Raw genomic sequence first — 15,698 nt, 5'->3', positions numbered from 1 at the left:
AGGCTCCGGGCGCTGATGTCTCCCCATTCCAGGGAGCTAGAGGAGGAGATATTCCAGCTGGGAATTCGCCTGGAAGAGCTGAAGGACCGCATGGAGCAGAAGCAGCCAGAGCCTGAGCGAGCCGGGTCGGACTCGGCACCGGACAGCCCCCCGGCCACCACGTCCCCGCACCAGCCGGCCGACCTGCCCTCTCTCTCAGGCCCAGGCCGCACGCCCGCCGGCCAGCCCCGCCGCCCTCAGGTACCTTCCTCCCAGCCATCCTGACCGTTCCTTCTCTTCTTCATTGATTGACCTCCTCACTACATACTTGCTGTGAATTATGTACCAAATGCCAGCGCGCGTGGCACACGGCGCAGCAGGGGAAACAGCCTGTGCAAAGACCCTGTGGCTCCAGTATGGAAAGCGAGGGGGCTGCTCTCTGGGAGCTGCGGCCGGAGAGGCAGGCAGGGGCCCCATGGTGTTAGGGGCCTGCGAAGCAGGGCAAGGGTTTGGCCTTAAACTCTGCTGGGTTTCTCCAGTAGGGGGTGTGAGAAGAGGGTGTGCGGGGAGGTGGGGTGGGGAGCAGGGAGATGGAGGCTGTGTGTGGACCTGAGTGAGGTGTAGAAGGCACGTTCGCCTGGCCTTGCGGTGCTGGTGAGAGGAAGGACGGGGGAAAGGGATGGCCTCCAGCGTCCCTGGGGACTGTTCAGAGATCAGGGCTCTCTAGATAAGGGCCATGTGCAGAAGGGACTTTTAGAAGTCTCTCCGGCCCTCGTCACCCTGCAAGATGGTGAACTTCATGGCGTTGTCGAGCAGAGTGAGCGTCCAGCAGTCACGCCAGTGACAGTAGTAGAGTGTCCCTGTCTGGCTGCCCTACTGCACAGATGTGTCTGTCGGGGACGGAGCCAGAGGAAGGGCCGGCGTGGTGGGTGAGGTGGGCAGATGGGGGGCTGTGCGAAGGCTCCCCCACTGGGGAAGGTCCCCCAGGGGCGCTGCATGCACTAATGGGCGAAAACCCAAGCACATCATCCCGAGGGGTCCCGCGCTCCCCCAGGGATGGTTGTTTTGGAGGCTGGGTGTCCATATCGGAATGGAGCGGGGCAGGAGAGGCGCTTCTGTGGGAGATCTGGGTTCAGATCTCAGCCCTGCCCCTCGCCTCTGCTGTAAGTTCAGGCAAATCATTTGAGCCTCGGGTTCCTGTCTGTAAAATGGGTTGCAATAGCCGTCGCTGCTGGGCGCATCATGCAGTGCTGTCTGGACAGAGCCTGGCGGGTAGTAGATGTTCAGTTAACGGCCCTCGGTAGTAAAGATCGCACAGTCCAGCCCCTGCGTTCTGCACACACGTGAAAGGGTGAGAGGGTTGGTGAGTCTAACCTACTGTCGGCATCCAGCATGAGCCTGTATAAGGCAGGTCCCTAAAACAGTAGTGTTAGGTTATCTGCTACATCTCTGTCCCTCCGCCTTTCTGGTCCCAGCCTGACGCTGCCAGCTTAGGCCTCTGTGTGTCGCACGGGAACGTGGAGCTTAGCTCCACCAGCAGTGAGGTGGAGGACAGGCCCCTGGGCCTCCCGGCCCCACTCAGGCACAAGGAGCTGCAGGTGGAGCAGGATTTCCATGGCCTCCTGGAGCGGTGAGTACCAGGACCGAGGCCCCGGTGGGGGGAGTCCGGCCCCGAGAGCCAGGGACTGGATCTTGGCTGGCTCGCCTGGACCGAAGTCATGTTCCTCTCTGTGCTCTGTAGGTATCTCAGCGTGAAGTCTCTCCCAGAAGCCATGAGGATGGAGGAGGAGGAGGGGGATGAGGCGGAGGAGGAGGAAGACGGCCAAGGCCGTATCCTGGAAGTGGATGGGCCAGCTCCAGCTCCGGGAAAAGCCGAGGCCTCCAGGATCCCCATAAGGCAGCTCCCAGCCCTGGCTGAAAGAAGTCACAGGGCCCCCCCCAAGTACGTCAGGGAGCCTCCCCGACTCGTCCACGCACCAACCCCGAAACCCCAGGGGTGGTAACCGTCGTCGTGAGCTAGACGGCTCTCCAAAGGGACGTGCCCACCCGGGACAGCGCTTGCAGTGATTTCGGGTGGCGCGGGGCAGAGGCAGGGTTGGATGGTATTACGCTCCGTTGCAGTCTCAGGCCCTCCAAGCTCATCAAGGAGGAAGCTTCAGTGCTCGTATGTCCTTAGTGCCTCTCTTGATCTTCCTTTAAAAAGAAAAAGAGAAAGAAAGACACAGAACAAGGGAGCAGGCCTCGGGCCCAGGGCCTCTGGCCGCCAACCAGATCTGTCTAGAAGAGAATAATACCATTTTCATGTTTCTTCCGTCCATTTCCGGAGTTCATTTCTCTTTGTCACACGAAATAGACTGATCTTCCATTTCTAATGAGGCCCTAAGCCTTTGAGTAGTTGGAAGTTTATAAAAGTGGCTGAAGTCGGGAAGGGGGTACCCAAGTTCCTGAAGCCTGAGAAATGGCACCGTAGCGCATTCGTTTCCCACACTGTTTCCACGGTGGTGTGTCGGGTGGGTTTCGTTGGCCATCCCCCTTTTATGTGAGGTTCAGAGCGAGGTGGTGCTTGACCCAAGGCCACGCAGCTAGAAGATGACAAAACCAGGGTGGGTGGGCAGGGGCGTCTGGCTCCACAGCTTGTGTCCGGAGCTGCTTGGCTCCCAGGACAGGGCTGCACCCGGGCTCAGAGTTGGTGTACCTCCCGCCCCCCCCCCCCCCCCCCGCCCAGGGAGACGGTGGAGCAGTTGGGGTCTGTAAAGCCAGCAGGCTTCCATGCATCCGCGGCCAGAGATGGCTACCTCCAGGGCCTGGACAAAGCCGAGGCAACTCCTCCAGGCCCTACCCGGCCGCCCCGCCCCCGGGCCACCAGGACTGCAGCATCCCACCAGAGCAGTCTGACCAGCTTGGAGGGAAGTGGCATCTCTGAGCACCCTCCGCAGAAGTCTCTGCACCAGGCTGGGGGGCCTCACCTAGAGGTAAGCATCTGCATGGGGCATGGATCTCCCGGAGACTTCTGCCCCAGGGCCTTTGCTCACACCCTTCCAGAAGGCCTGCTGCTCCCAATCCCAGTCAGTTATAGTTCTGCCCAACATTCAGGACTTATGCCCAGTGCTGCCTCCCTGGGCTGGGGCTCCCCCTACCCCTGTTGCCCTGCCAGGAGCTCTTGCTTGTCCTCCAAGAGCTTGTGGCCCATTGTCTGTATTTCACTGAGTCTGATTAGTGCAGATGGGGGGGGGGGGTGAGGGACAGTCCTTGACTCCATTTGACTCCATGGCCTGTTTGTGACATTTGAGCAGCAGTTTTTAAACTGTTGGGGAGCCACAGGTCACTATGGAAATGTCACTTATGCTGTGATCCTCCCATAGAACTGTGCTTCTACATGCCTGTGTACACACACATGCACACACACATACACCTGTGGTCCTGATGACCCCATAGTAAGAAATCTGCATTAGACTGTGAACTCCTTGAGGGCAGGCACCTGTGCCACCTGTTTGTATCTTCCCTTAGACCCAGTGTTGAGGGGGTATACACGTTTGATGAATTGGGCACGGGCATGTCTACAGTCAGACAGGACCGTGGCTTTCCAGGCCCAGGCTGGAAGACCTGTGGAGGTGTGAATCGCATCCCCAGCGATGGGCCGGCTTTCTTCTTATCCTTCCCCTCTTCCTCAGCTCGGGAAACCTGCTACAGTGTCCCTCCCAGGGCCTCGAGGGCCTCGGGGAGGCAGGACTTGCTCAGGGTCCTCTGGGGCATGGAGTCCCTGCTGTAGGCCTGAGGACCCTCACACCCCAGGGCCTGGCTGCCAGGAGCTGGGCCAGCCTCCCCGCCTGCCTGTGAGCCTCTGGAATGTGAGGCCCAGGCCAGGACGCAGGCACATTCCTCAGACTTAAAGGGACACTGCCTCTCTCAGGAGCCCTGGATGGCGTCCCCCGAGACAGACAGCGGCTTTGTGGGCTCAGAAACCAGCAGAGTGTCGCCCCTCACCCAAACACCAGAGCACCGGCTCTCCCACATCAGGTACCCTGGGCCCCCGCCACCCCATTCCCCATCAGCATCACACATGGAGGGGTAGCCTGGGAATCAAGGTGCCGTGAGCCCCAGAGCAGGGGTCGATGGTCTGGGCATTCTCAGAGCCCTCACCTCATCCCCCAACCATGGTTCCTTGCCCCCATCTTATCAATAGAGGGGAACCAAGGTGTAGAGACAGGAAAGTGACTTGCCCAGCATCACTCAGCCAATCCGCGGCAGACCAGGGAATAAGTCTTGTTGAGTGAATGAATGAGTGGATGGTGAAGGAAGATCTACAGGAGGGCGGCGCGGGGTGAGCAGTAGACGAGGATAAAGGGCAATCGGGGTGACTACCTGGGAAGAGACGAGGCTGGAACCCCAAGGCAAGGACTGAGGCAGGGGACTCAGGTGAAGGATGGAGTGACAGACAGGCCACCATGTAGAGTGACAGCCTCCAAAGCTGGTGCAGCCCCCCCGCCCCGGGAGGCCTGCCTGGAACCCCAGGGCTGCATGGGAAGGAAGGGTTAGAAATTCTGTATATTTTCTAAAAAGGAGCTTGAGCTTTATAACCTGTGGGCAGGCAGGTGTACAGCTCTGCACTTTACCCAGAAATGCATGTATAATGTGGGTGCAGCCTCAGAAACACTGTACTGCCGGGGGTGCCCAGGTCCCAAGGGTCAGGAGCTCATTGCCTTAGCAGGTGGAGGGGTTCAGAGGCCAGGGCCTGTCTGTGTGATCTCGACACGTCTCTCCCTCCACGGCCCCTCAGCACTGCAGGAACACTGGCCCAGCCTTTCACTTCATCTGAGCCTCAGGACGCAGCCTCCCACCCCCAGGACGCAGCCTCTCCCGCCCCAGACCAGGGGTCCTCCAGTCCCCAGAAGAGCCACGGAGCCCAGCACACCCAGGAGCCGAGCCCAGAGGCGCCCCTCGGGCCGGGACAGCCCTCTGCAGCAGAGGGCACCCAGCTTCCGCCTGGAACGGGCGCTGGTGGCCGAGATGGGTGAGTGGATGCATCCAGGGTTGGCCAGAACCTGGAAGCGGCCCGGATGGCCCGGATTGGAAAATCAAACCAACAACAACAACAACAAAAAACACTTGCATTACCCTTTAGGGTATGCTAATACCCTACAGGTTCATAGCAGGAAAATTTGAAACTACAGGGCAAAGAGGAAAAAAAATATGCTGAAAACCATCACTGCTGCCTTTTGGTGTCAAGCCTGCGGGCTGTCTTCTGTGCCAATGTGTGCGTGTTTATTTAGATACACTTGAAACAGAAATGGGATCAAACAGAAATGTGAGTGTTTCATGACCTCCTTTTTGCACTAAACATTGTGCCACAAACACTTCGGTGTCTATGAAGCCTGTGATTTCAGTTTTTACCTTTTTTTTTTTAGGTTTTAGTTTTTTTTTAATTTTTTACCTTTTAAGAAAAAATGCATGTATGCTTTCTAGTGAAATCACACACACACACACACACACACACACACACACACACAGGAAAGAACATAAATTGATGAATTTTCACAAAATGAACACAGACCAGCACACTCCGCCTGACCGGAACCCCAGCCCCTCCCAGAGGTGACCACTGCTCTGACTTCTGCACTGCAGATTCGCTGTGCCCCTTTCAAAGCTCATCATGGAAAACTTTTAAAATTAAACTTTAATTAAATGTTCGAGCAATCACGGATTCCCGTGTAGTTGTGAGGGATAATCCGGGGAGATCCCATGTGCCCTTCACCGGGTTTCCCCCACTGATAACATCTTGCAAAAACCGTGGTTCAGAGTTTAACCAGGATCCCCCAAGTTGCACGCTCTCCCCAGCAGCATGCAGGCAGGTGTGACTGTATTTTAGCGGGAGGTGGGGGCCGTGGAGCCGGTCCCCGAACAGCCTGGTGATGCCTGGCAGGGTCTGGGCTGGTCCACGCGAAGGAGCGATGAGCTCTGTACTGGGGAATGTTCCCAAAGACTCACATCCGGTGCTGAAGTGGTGGACAGATGGGGGGACGTCTAGGTAGAAACAGCTCTGCAGGCCCAGCTTTGCACCCCAAGCTCCCAGCAGAAACCACATCTCCTGGTTCTTTCTGAGGTCAGTGGGCAGTGACCTCACTGGAAACTTCCATTATGACCTCAGCTGGCACTCTTTGTCCATACCTTTCTGCCCACAGAAATTCGTGCTTCGAGGGTCCTCTCTGGGTAAACTCACCTTGGTCTCCTTCTGCCTCCCGTAGAGGTCCCCGGCTCAGAGTTCGAGGGGCGGAAGCGGATTTCCAAGCGTCTCCCCTGCAGCACGACAATCAGCCCCCCGCCCGCCCTGGACCCTGCCGCCGCCCCTCTGCCCCATGGAGCAGCAGAGAGCACCCACACCTTCCTCCTCACCAGGACAGGGCGAGAGTAAGTCGGACCAGCACAGGGATGGCACAGGATGCCCGAGGGAGGCTGGGGGGTGGGGTGCTCAGCAATCACATCTGGGGGTGGCTGTGCGGCGGGGGGGCCCGACGGACCCAGCTGTCCTGCCGGCCAGCACAGGGCCACTCTGTGGGACCGCACTGATGTGGACACACTGTAGAGGACACTTCTTGGCCGGTGGGAAGTGACCTAGAGGTTCACCTTCCTGGTGCTGAGACCTCGCTCCCTGTATTTCTCCTCCAAGGCGGGTCTCCACTTGCCAGGCCTGTGTTTCAGTGGGTGGTGCTGTTCCTGCATGAACCGAGGAGGGCCTGGTCTTCAGTTCTCTTCTTTTTAATCCAAGCACAATTGTTCTACTACGAAAGTTGCTCCTTGTGTGAGTGAACAGCAATGGGAGAATAGGTTGGCCAGCCCTCTTAGCTCTCCTTTGAGTTGCTTTTGGCCAATAATCGATCACATGCCTCTGCTGGACCGGGTGTCCGTCCCAGGTACACGGGAAAGACTGCTCCGCAGGACTCCCTCCGAGGCCCTGGGCCTGTGTCCCTCCTGGGGCTGGCGTGTCACCTATGTGCAAAGGCGGGCACAGGGCTGGCATTCGGCTCGCAGGCCTGAGTTTAGTACGTGCACTCCTGCGGTGTCCTGTGGCACCGGCGGAGGAATTCCAGGCTTACGTGTCAATGATACGCTAGGCCCTGGGAATACAGCAGTGGGGGAGCCAGTCCTTGGCCTAGGAGGCTCACCATCTTGTAGGATGAACAAAGAAACCCCTGGTCACCCTCCCCAGTGTAAGTGCAGAGGCTCCAAGGACCGTGGGAACGCCCACAAGGGACATCTGGCCCACTCAGAGGCTTCAGGGAGGGCTTCCTGGAGGAAGTGGCATCTCAGCTGAGAACAGAAGGAAGAGAGACAGAGGAGTGTTCCTGGGCAGGGCAAACAGCATGTGCAAAGGCCTATGGGTGGGTGGGAGAGCACCCATCACCTCTGCAGAGCCAACCATTCGTTTTAGCTGGGTCCCCGAGTGTGAGTGCAGCGGCGAGTGCTGAGCAGCAGGGAGGTAGGCAGGGGGACCTGGGGTAGGTCTCCCAGGGCCTTGAACACTGGTGGTGAACACCATGGTGAGAGATTTGGATGGTGGCTCAGCCCAGAGAAATGAGGTCACTGAATATTCACGAATGCATAGATGCTGCTGAGGAGGGTGAGGGGGATTTTAAAAGGGAGTGGCAAGGTTGGGTTCACATTTTAGGATTTCCCTGGTCCCCAGCAGGGTGAGATGGAGGCAAGGCGGGAGACGGCCACCAAGGCCCTTCCCCCAGGACGGACATGCGGGGCCAGGCAGACGGACGGAGGAGGGTGCATTTGAGAAGAGCCGTTGAGGCATTGGGCCCATAGGACTTGGAGTTGGTTAACTTCCGGGGGCGTCCAGGGAGGGAGGAGGGTCTTGAGTGACTCAGACCTCTGGCTGGCCAACCAGTGGATGCTGCTGACACAGAGCTGGGGACCTCAGGGGGGGAAAAGGTTTGCAGGGAAGACGAACTTGAGGTGCCAGCTGGCTCCCGGCACCAAAGAATTAAGTCAGGAAGACTGAGATCCTGATAGAAACACCCAGAAAGTGAGTGTTCTGGGTCCCTTGCCCGGGACAGGAAGGCGGCGCGGCCTCCAGGCCTGCACGCAGGAGTTAACTGGCCACGGGAGCTCTGGCTCTCCCGCAGGCACCCTGCCGTTTGCCTTGGAAACGCCAACAAACGTCTCCCTGGGGACTGGCGGCCCTGGACACACAGTGCACGGGCCAGAGCTAGAGAGTCCCCGTCCCTGGCACCCCCTGGGAGCTGGAGGTGGCGCCAGGAGACGCTCAGCCACGAGTCCAGGGCCACCAAGCGAGAGGGGACCCCGAGGGGAGCCCCGCCCCGAAGCCGGCCCCAGGAGTAGATGGAGAAGGTGCACCCAGCCGGGCCAGGATGAGCCCCGACTCCGGCGCTCCGCATGTGGGGTTCGTGCATGGGGATGTCGGGCAGGAGGGGCGTCCGTGACACCTGCGTCCATCGAGACCCCAGGGATCCGGGTGCTGGCTGGACAGACGTGCAAACCGTCCTTGCTCCATAGAAACCAGCGGCTCCTTGAGATGCGTTGCCAGTGAGAGGCTGGGCCGTGTTTGGGGGTCCCCCCTGGGGGTCCGGGCAGCCGCCGAGAGCGCTGTGCATGTCCAGCCTGCCTGCCTCCGGGGGTGACGGGAAGCGCCGCGGCGTCCCCTTAGCCCCGCTCCCATAAGCCCTTCGTCTGCTGCCGCTTGGGGCCTGGAGTCCCGTGCAGGACCATTTCTGAGCATCTGTGGTCTAAGGGTCTCAGGGGTGGGGGGAGGCCCGCCCACTGCCTGGCGGGGAGACAGAGAGAAGGCATCTTCTGCCGTCTGCAGACAGACGGACAGACGGACGGACGGACCGGCGGGCGGGCGGGCATGAGCAGTGCGGGGGATGTTCAGGGAGGGGCTGCCTGAGGGTGGGAAGGAGGCGGCCTGGGCTGGTCCTTAGCATTTCTGCAGACAGCGGAAAGGAAGAGGGGGCGCCCCGGCAGGGCACAGCTCGGAGTGTCGAGGGGCCCTTTATTGTGCATCCACCCCTCGATCCTGCCGGTGCGCCACTGGGGTTTGGGAAGGGCTGTGCACGGGTCCCCGCAGGACGGGTGGACGCACGAGGAAGTTCCAGGATCGGTTGAGGGCAGATGGGACGCGGTGGCCGCAGGAGAGGGACAGGGTTGGGGCGCCGGCGGGGGCTGCAGCTCAGCCCGTGGTTTATCTGCTCTCCGCTTCTGCCCTCGCCCCCCGTCCCCAGCCAGGCCATCCGAGAGCTGCAAGAGGAGGTGTCTCGGCTCCGTCTGAGGCTGGAAGACAGCCTGCACCAGCCGCCCCAGGGCAGCCCGACGTCCCCAGCGGCCGCCTTCGACCGCCCCGCCCGGCCCCGCGCCCGGCCACTGGACCCCCCAGCTGCCTGGGGCTCCCACTACGGCAGGTGGGTGACCCCAAAACACTCGCCCTTGGGCCCTGGTGCCAGCTGCAGAGGAAAACTTGGCCGCCTCTGGGTCTCTCCAGACGTGTGAACTCACACCCCTCTCCTACTCTCACATTTTTTTTTTTTACTGTGCAATATTTGATGCATGAAATAGCCAACGCGTAATCTGAACTCACCACCCAAGTGAAGCGCAAACATTTCGGGACGTCTGCTCCTTGGCCATACGTCTGTGATGACTTCTCAAACCAGCTCAGTCTTGGTTTCTAAGTGTTTCTAAGGGAGGGCGCTAGGTTCAGGTTTCTGTGGTCATTGTCTCCTTCATCCTTCCCAGAACCCTCCGAGGTATTTGCTGCTCTTTTCCCCTAACAGATGAGGAAACTGAGGGGCAGAGAGCTTGACTCATGAGTCTTTGAGTTCGACGCTCATGCTTTCCCCGGAGGTTGGCTTCCCGGCTGATCATCTTGAAAGTCTGCGTAAAATCTCACCCACTGACATCATCATCTCTCTCTCTCTCTCTCCTTTTTGCTAGTAAATCCACAGAGAGATTGTCTGGTGAGCCCGGGGGTGCGCAGCAAGCTGACCCCGCAGGAAGGCGGCGAGCCAGGTCTTCCTCAGCGCCTCGGGAGATGCCCCAACTGTCCGTGAGTAAGTGGCCGCCCGCCTGGCCTGACTTCTGGAGCCACAGTCTGGGCCTGAGCTCAGTGGTCAGGGACCCCAGAAATAGCCTTAGGAGGAACCCGGAAACGGTTCTGTGTGTCTTGTTTAGCCCGTCGTAGTGCTCTTAATATAAACGCGCTTCCAGCGATAGCCACTGTAAGTCACGCACCTGCTACGTGCAGGGATTTCTCTAAAGGCTTTGTAGGGCCTCCGTCTCCGGCGGTCGGTGCGAGGTGGGTCATGTGACCCACGCCCTGCAGACAAGGACGTGGATGGACGCCCCAAAGTGCAGGGGGATTGCCTGATGGAGAAGGGGAAGGGGGCTCCAGCCCGCCTCCTTCCTTCCTGATGGGGTGACCTCGGCCAGGTCCTTGCCCCGCTCTGTGCCCTGAGAGGGCCAGCTGACCACACAGCGATAATAGCATCTGCCCCCTGGGACGGCCGTGGGGGTGCACGCGCGGCAGGGGCAGCTCGGCACAGGTCAGGAGTCCGTGTGCGTCGGCTGCTGTTACTAAGGGACACACCTGGATGAAAGCCCAAGCTGTGCCTCAGAGCCTGAGCGTGGGATTTGCTCACTCCCTGACCTGTGCGACACCCCCATCCCCATCCTCTAATGCCCCTCTTTTTCCACCCCAGGTTCTGAATCTGAGCCAACCCCCCCGCAGCTGTTCCCTGAGAAGAGCCGGGCGTCCACGGACAGTGCAGAGGCAGCTCGGGACGGAGTGAAAGGAGCAGGGTCGGGCGCCAGGCGGCCCGACAGGGTCACCTTCCGGGGCCAGTACACAGGTGGGCTGCACGACGGTGGGCGGGTGGGGTGGCCCGGCCCCCAGGGAGGACTCCCATCACGGAAGCCTTCCCCACCTCCCCGGGTGCCATTGAAATATCGTCATCTTCCGTGACTTCTGTGACGCAGGGAGCACCGGGGAGGGGCGCCTTGATCCCGCCAACAGTTTCTGATGCGTCCCCTGCCGCCGGGGCCCACGTGTGGTTCCGGGGGAGCCCCGTTAGCTGGCCAGTCATACGGAGGGCCATGAAGCACCTGCCGTTTGCAGGGTGGACACCAGATCCCTTAGCCCTGGCCTTCCTTCAGGTCGCATTCCCCAGGGCGCCCTGTGTGTCAGGAACTAGGCTCCCAGCGCCTAGTAAGACTTCACGTGACACACAGTAGGACTTCAGAGCGCGTAACATTCAAACCAGCGTGGACACGGCGCCAACTCTCGTGAGTCTGCGTAGCAGACGATAGCAAATAAGCAATTATAGCAAGTGTGTAAGTCCTAGAGAGTCGATTATAGGTGTGACTGTCACCCCTAGCACGCTGGGAAGGAGGGGCGTTAACCCCAGATCCACGTGGCCAGAGGTGAGAGAGGCCTGTCTGCCCTGACAGCTGAGGGGTTAGAGGCGGGAACGGCGGGCCCCAAGGCGACACACACACACCCAATAGGACTCGGGAGCCCTGCAGGCCCCGGGGAAGAGGAGAGAAGTGATCGGACCCCATTCCGAAGGTATTTGAGACGGAGGGATAGACGAGGCAGCAGGTGACAGGGCGCGGTCAAAACCCAAGCATCTGTCCAACTTCCTAAAAACCTCTAGACCTCTAGCACTTTCCATCTGCCGGGCGCCGGGCTGCGCGCCTCGTGGATGTGGCCCCCAAACCCGTCCTGGGACTGCCCCCGTTTCACAGCCGCTGGGACAACAGGGAGAAGACAGGGCTGACCCCAAGGCCAAGCCGGTCCAATCTACCCCCCCCCCCGGCGAGGGGGGGCCCGGGGGCGTAGTGGCCCTGTTAGCCGTTGCTTAGCCGGGCTTCCTGGCCTGCCTCCCGGCCTAACGGAGCTTGGGTTCGCCCACTGCCTCCGCACGTCGGGGAGAGGAGACGCCTCCCCGACCTTCCCAGCCCCGAGCACCCGGAGCTAACTGTCTGCTTTCCTCCCCAGGCCAGGAGTACCGTGTTCTGACCCCCACGTCTGCCCCAAGAGGCGGTGGCACGATCTCCTGTCCCCACTGCCGGCCCCCCAGGACTCAGGACTCAGGTGAGGGGCAGGCGCCCGGAGAAGGGGTCAGCTGCCATTTATCAAGCCCCTGCTGTACCAGGGCATGATGCTAAAGGTTTTATGAACGTTAATCCTCACGACCCTGTGAAATAGGTTTTGTCCGTTTGATTATGGTGCCTATTTCACGGGTGAGGAAACTGAGGCTCAGAGAGCTTAAGTAACTTGCCCAAGGGCACTCAGCCTCCTCGTGGCACAGCCCGGGGTTGCACCCAAGCTGTGACGCCGGGGCGCTGGCTCTTCGCCATTACACTGCTTTGCCTTTGCTCAAGTGCCAGCGGGCCTCTCTGTTCATTCATTCACTCAGGCATCGAGCACCGTCCCCTACTGGGCCCCGGGCCTTGGCCCCAAGGAACCCTCAGCTAAGCAGATGGTGACAAGCGATCTGAGCCGGGCTAGGAGAGCACAGGGCGGGCAGGGAGCGGGAACCCCGCCAGGCGGGTGGGAGGCCTTCCAGCTGAGCTGAGGCCTGGAGGGGACGCAGGGCCAGCCCTGGGGAGGGGTGTGCGAGGAGGGGGAGGTTGCCCGCTCTCCGCCTGTCCCCTTTGGCCTCCAGTCCCCTTTGGCTGGGGCCTGAGGGGCCGCTGTGGGCCAGTCCCTCGGGAGAAGGGGCCCGTCTCAGGGTGAAGCGCTGGGCTTGGGCGCCCGGGCTTGGGCGAGCGCACTGCCCATTCCCCACTCAGACCTTTCGGCAAATCATTCAACCTCTGGGCGCCTCGATTTTCCGGGCTGTCAAATGGGGGAGCGACGATAGTAGCCAGCCCAGTGGCTCTCTGGCTTTGATACAACACGGCACGAAGGCTCGCCGTATGCTGACTCTCGCTGTCACAGTCCCCAGCGGAGGCAGCTGGTGTCCTCCCCGTGGCCTCCCCGAGGGAAGCTCGGTGCTGACGGAGGTCGGCTGGGGGCACCAGGCCCAGTGACCCAGACATGATATCTCTCTCCCTCCTCTCCTAGGTGGTACCGTCACCAGGGACCCACGGGGACCGTCTCCCACTGACACTGTGCGATGTCCCCTGTGTGGTCGAGGCGGGTCCTCCCCAGAGACGGATGGCCCAGACTCAGCCCCCAGTGGTAGGGACAGATGCCCACTGTCTCCTCCCAGACAGACCGCCAGCTGTCCTTGATGGGGGCTCGGGGCCCCGGGGTGGAGGTGCTCAGCTGGGGTGGCGGCTCTCCCAGTCTGGGACTGAGCAAACCGGGCGGGCGCAGGACGTGCTTCCCAAAGCGACACGCTCCCCGGGGTGGCCAGCCCTGTTCTCTGCTACATCCTGCCAAGCCGTCAGCCTGTCCCCTCTGCTGTCCCTCCCTCACAGGGCCAGAAAGGGCTGCCGCAAGGAGAAACGCACGCAGAGCCAGCAGCCCCAGCCAGCGGAGCAAGCGCACGGGGTCCCCGGCCCGGCCGCCCCCCGGACTGTGGTATCTGGCTGCAGCGCCCGCAGCGCCAGCCCCTCCCGCCTTCGCCTACATCTCCTCGGTTCCCATCATGCCTTATCCGTCAGCCACTGTGTAAGAACCTTCCTCTCCCACCTTCCTCGCCTACCTGACCCGCTTCATGATTCCCGATCAGACCCGAGCCGGGCAGCTGAGACCCCGGGCACCACGGCCTCCCGCGTTTCCCCTGCGGGTACAGTGTGCAGAACACCGAGTGCTCCCTGCCTACCACGGAGTGCGCTTGGCCCTGGCCGGGGGTGGGGGGTGGAGGGGCAGCCGTGAAGCAGCCCGGCAGAGGGCCCTGCCCTCTAGGAGCTCCCAGGGGACGTGCAGGGGACTCTTCCCCTTCCCTGTGGGTCTTCCCAGCAAGCAAGTACTTGCACACTCAGTGTTTTCCAATAGGCTTGACTGTTTAGCACAGGTTTAGATGTATAGGGAAGTGGGGCAGGGAGCACAGACACCGCCCCTGCACGCCCCCCCACCCCCGATGCCCTCATTCCTCCCATCTCACTAGCATGTGGCACATTTGCACACTTAGTGGGCCGATGGGAATACGTTATCCCTACTAACTCCCACCGTGTGTTCGGGTTTCTTCAGTCTCTACCTACGCTGCTTTTTCTGTTCTGCGATCCCATCCAGGATGCCACACCGATGCCCCTTAGTTCACTGTCACGGGCCCTTGGGGGCCTCTCTTGGCTGTGACCGTTTCTCAGACTTTTCCTTGTTTTTGAGGCCCTTGAGCTCTGGGGAGCGTACCGGTCAGGCATAGGGCAGGATGAGCACTCCGCGTTTTACGGGGATTTGGCTAGAACACCTGCCAGGAGAGAAGAGGCGCGGCGCTTGAGGCAGAAGTGGTTCGTTGGGCTTTAGAATCGGAGCTGCAGTGGGATCCCGTCTCCCACTCCCTGCTTGCTGGGGCCTCGGTCGAGCTACTCCCTCTCTGAATCTGTTTCCCCATCTGTCAAATGGGGTGACAGTCTCGACCACATACGGTTGTGCGAGGGTCAAACGAGGTGCGTGGCCAGACGCACAGATGTGTGGGGAATTGTGTAGTGCGGTGCCCGCAGGGGCTCGTTGCCCAACGAAAGGGCAGCGCTGTCATCCCTGCAAAGAGCGCCACCGCGGCGCAGTACTGTCATTGGGAAGAAGAAAAAGGAGTCAAGGTGGCTTCCACAGGACAAGCTCGTGCAGCAGGGGAAACACAGCACCCTGTCTGCTGGCGCCAACTATCACCGGCGAGTAGTGTGCCTCAGTTTCCCTCAGTGGAAGATGAGTCAGTCGGGAGTCTTCTTTGTCAGAAGCCCGTGTCTGTGGGCAGCAAGAGGCCAGTGTCGCTATGGGGCCTGGCACTTGGTGGGAGCAGGGGCGCCCGGGGCCACGCGGCCCCCAGCCCCTGTAAGGACTGTGGCGCACAGTGGTTTCTCGCTGCCCTCGGCTGAGTCTGGGAGCTCCTGGGAGCTAGGAGAGGCCTGCATGCTTGGGCCTCACTGGGCGGGAAAGCTTTTGCCTGGAATTCGGTGGCCCCGGGATAAAGCCCCAAGTGCCCACAGTTAGGCCTGGGTCTCTCTGCTGCTGAGGCTGTTCCGTATCCCTCCAGGCTCAGACCTGTGGCAGACCTAACCGGGTTGTGTCCCCATGCCTGGCCCCAGGGAAGGGGAAAGGGCCTGAGCTATAGTGCCCGACAGACCTGGCCCGTGGGGGAGCCACAGGACTGCGGACAGGGGCCACTTTGGTCCTCAGTGCCTCAGTTGTTTCCCCTGTGAAACGGGTTGTGGTAAGGACCAAGTGAGCTAATGCACGGAAAGTCCTCAATACACAGAAGTTGGCCAGGAACCGTAGTCCCGGAGATGCTGCTGGAGGGCGGGCGATGCTGCTGGAGGGCGGGCGTGATGCCCTGTTTCTCCCGCGGTCACCTGCAGGACTGAGTGGAAAGCTTGTGGGCCTGTGCTGACACCTGCTGGCCACCTGCCTTCTAGCCCCGGGACCAAAGGCTTTGTAGCTAGAAAGATTTTCTGCTTCTGTTTGGGTAGAGACCGGGCGGGGGGGGCATTGTTGCTTCTGCCTGAGGGGGACTTTGGACGACCTTGAGGCCAGGTGAGCAACAAATTACTGCCAGGGAGGGCTGTGTGGAAACCCAGCAGTTAGAGCAGAGTGTCCC

The 15,698-nt window shown here is 60.6% G+C and overlaps 1 protein-coding gene across 1 annotated transcript in view; it reads left to right on the top strand.

The window, feature by feature from the left end:
• Window positions 1-15,698, top strand: part of AKNA (AT-hook transcription factor) — a 38,628-nt gene that overhangs the window by 20,161 nt on the left and 2,769 nt on the right. Inside the window, 14 exon segments of the mRNA XM_038553208.1 lie at window positions 33-240; window positions 1,455-1,609; window positions 1,721-1,921; window positions 2,705-2,951; window positions 3,890-3,996; window positions 4,757-4,838; window positions 4,840-4,990; window positions 6,222-6,384; window positions 9,225-9,401; window positions 9,931-10,046; window positions 10,695-10,844; window positions 11,993-12,088; window positions 13,064-13,180; window positions 13,423-13,615. Of these exon segments, the coding sequence (XP_038409136.1) occupies window positions 33-240; window positions 1,455-1,609; window positions 1,721-1,921; window positions 2,705-2,951; window positions 3,890-3,996; window positions 4,757-4,838; window positions 4,840-4,990; window positions 6,222-6,384; window positions 9,225-9,401; window positions 9,931-10,046; window positions 10,695-10,844; window positions 11,993-12,088; window positions 13,064-13,180; window positions 13,423-13,615 (2,163 nt within the window).

Source organism: Canis lupus, chromosome 11, assembly GCF_011100685.1.
Source record: "Canis lupus familiaris isolate Mischka breed German Shepherd chromosome 11, alternate assembly UU_Cfam_GSD_1.0, whole genome shotgun sequence".
Classification (NCBI taxonomy): Eukaryota; Metazoa; Chordata; class Mammalia; order Carnivora; family Canidae; genus Canis; species Canis lupus.
The sequence above is the reverse complement of the archived record's forward strand: the minus strand, read 5'-3'. Positions and strand labels throughout refer to the sequence as shown.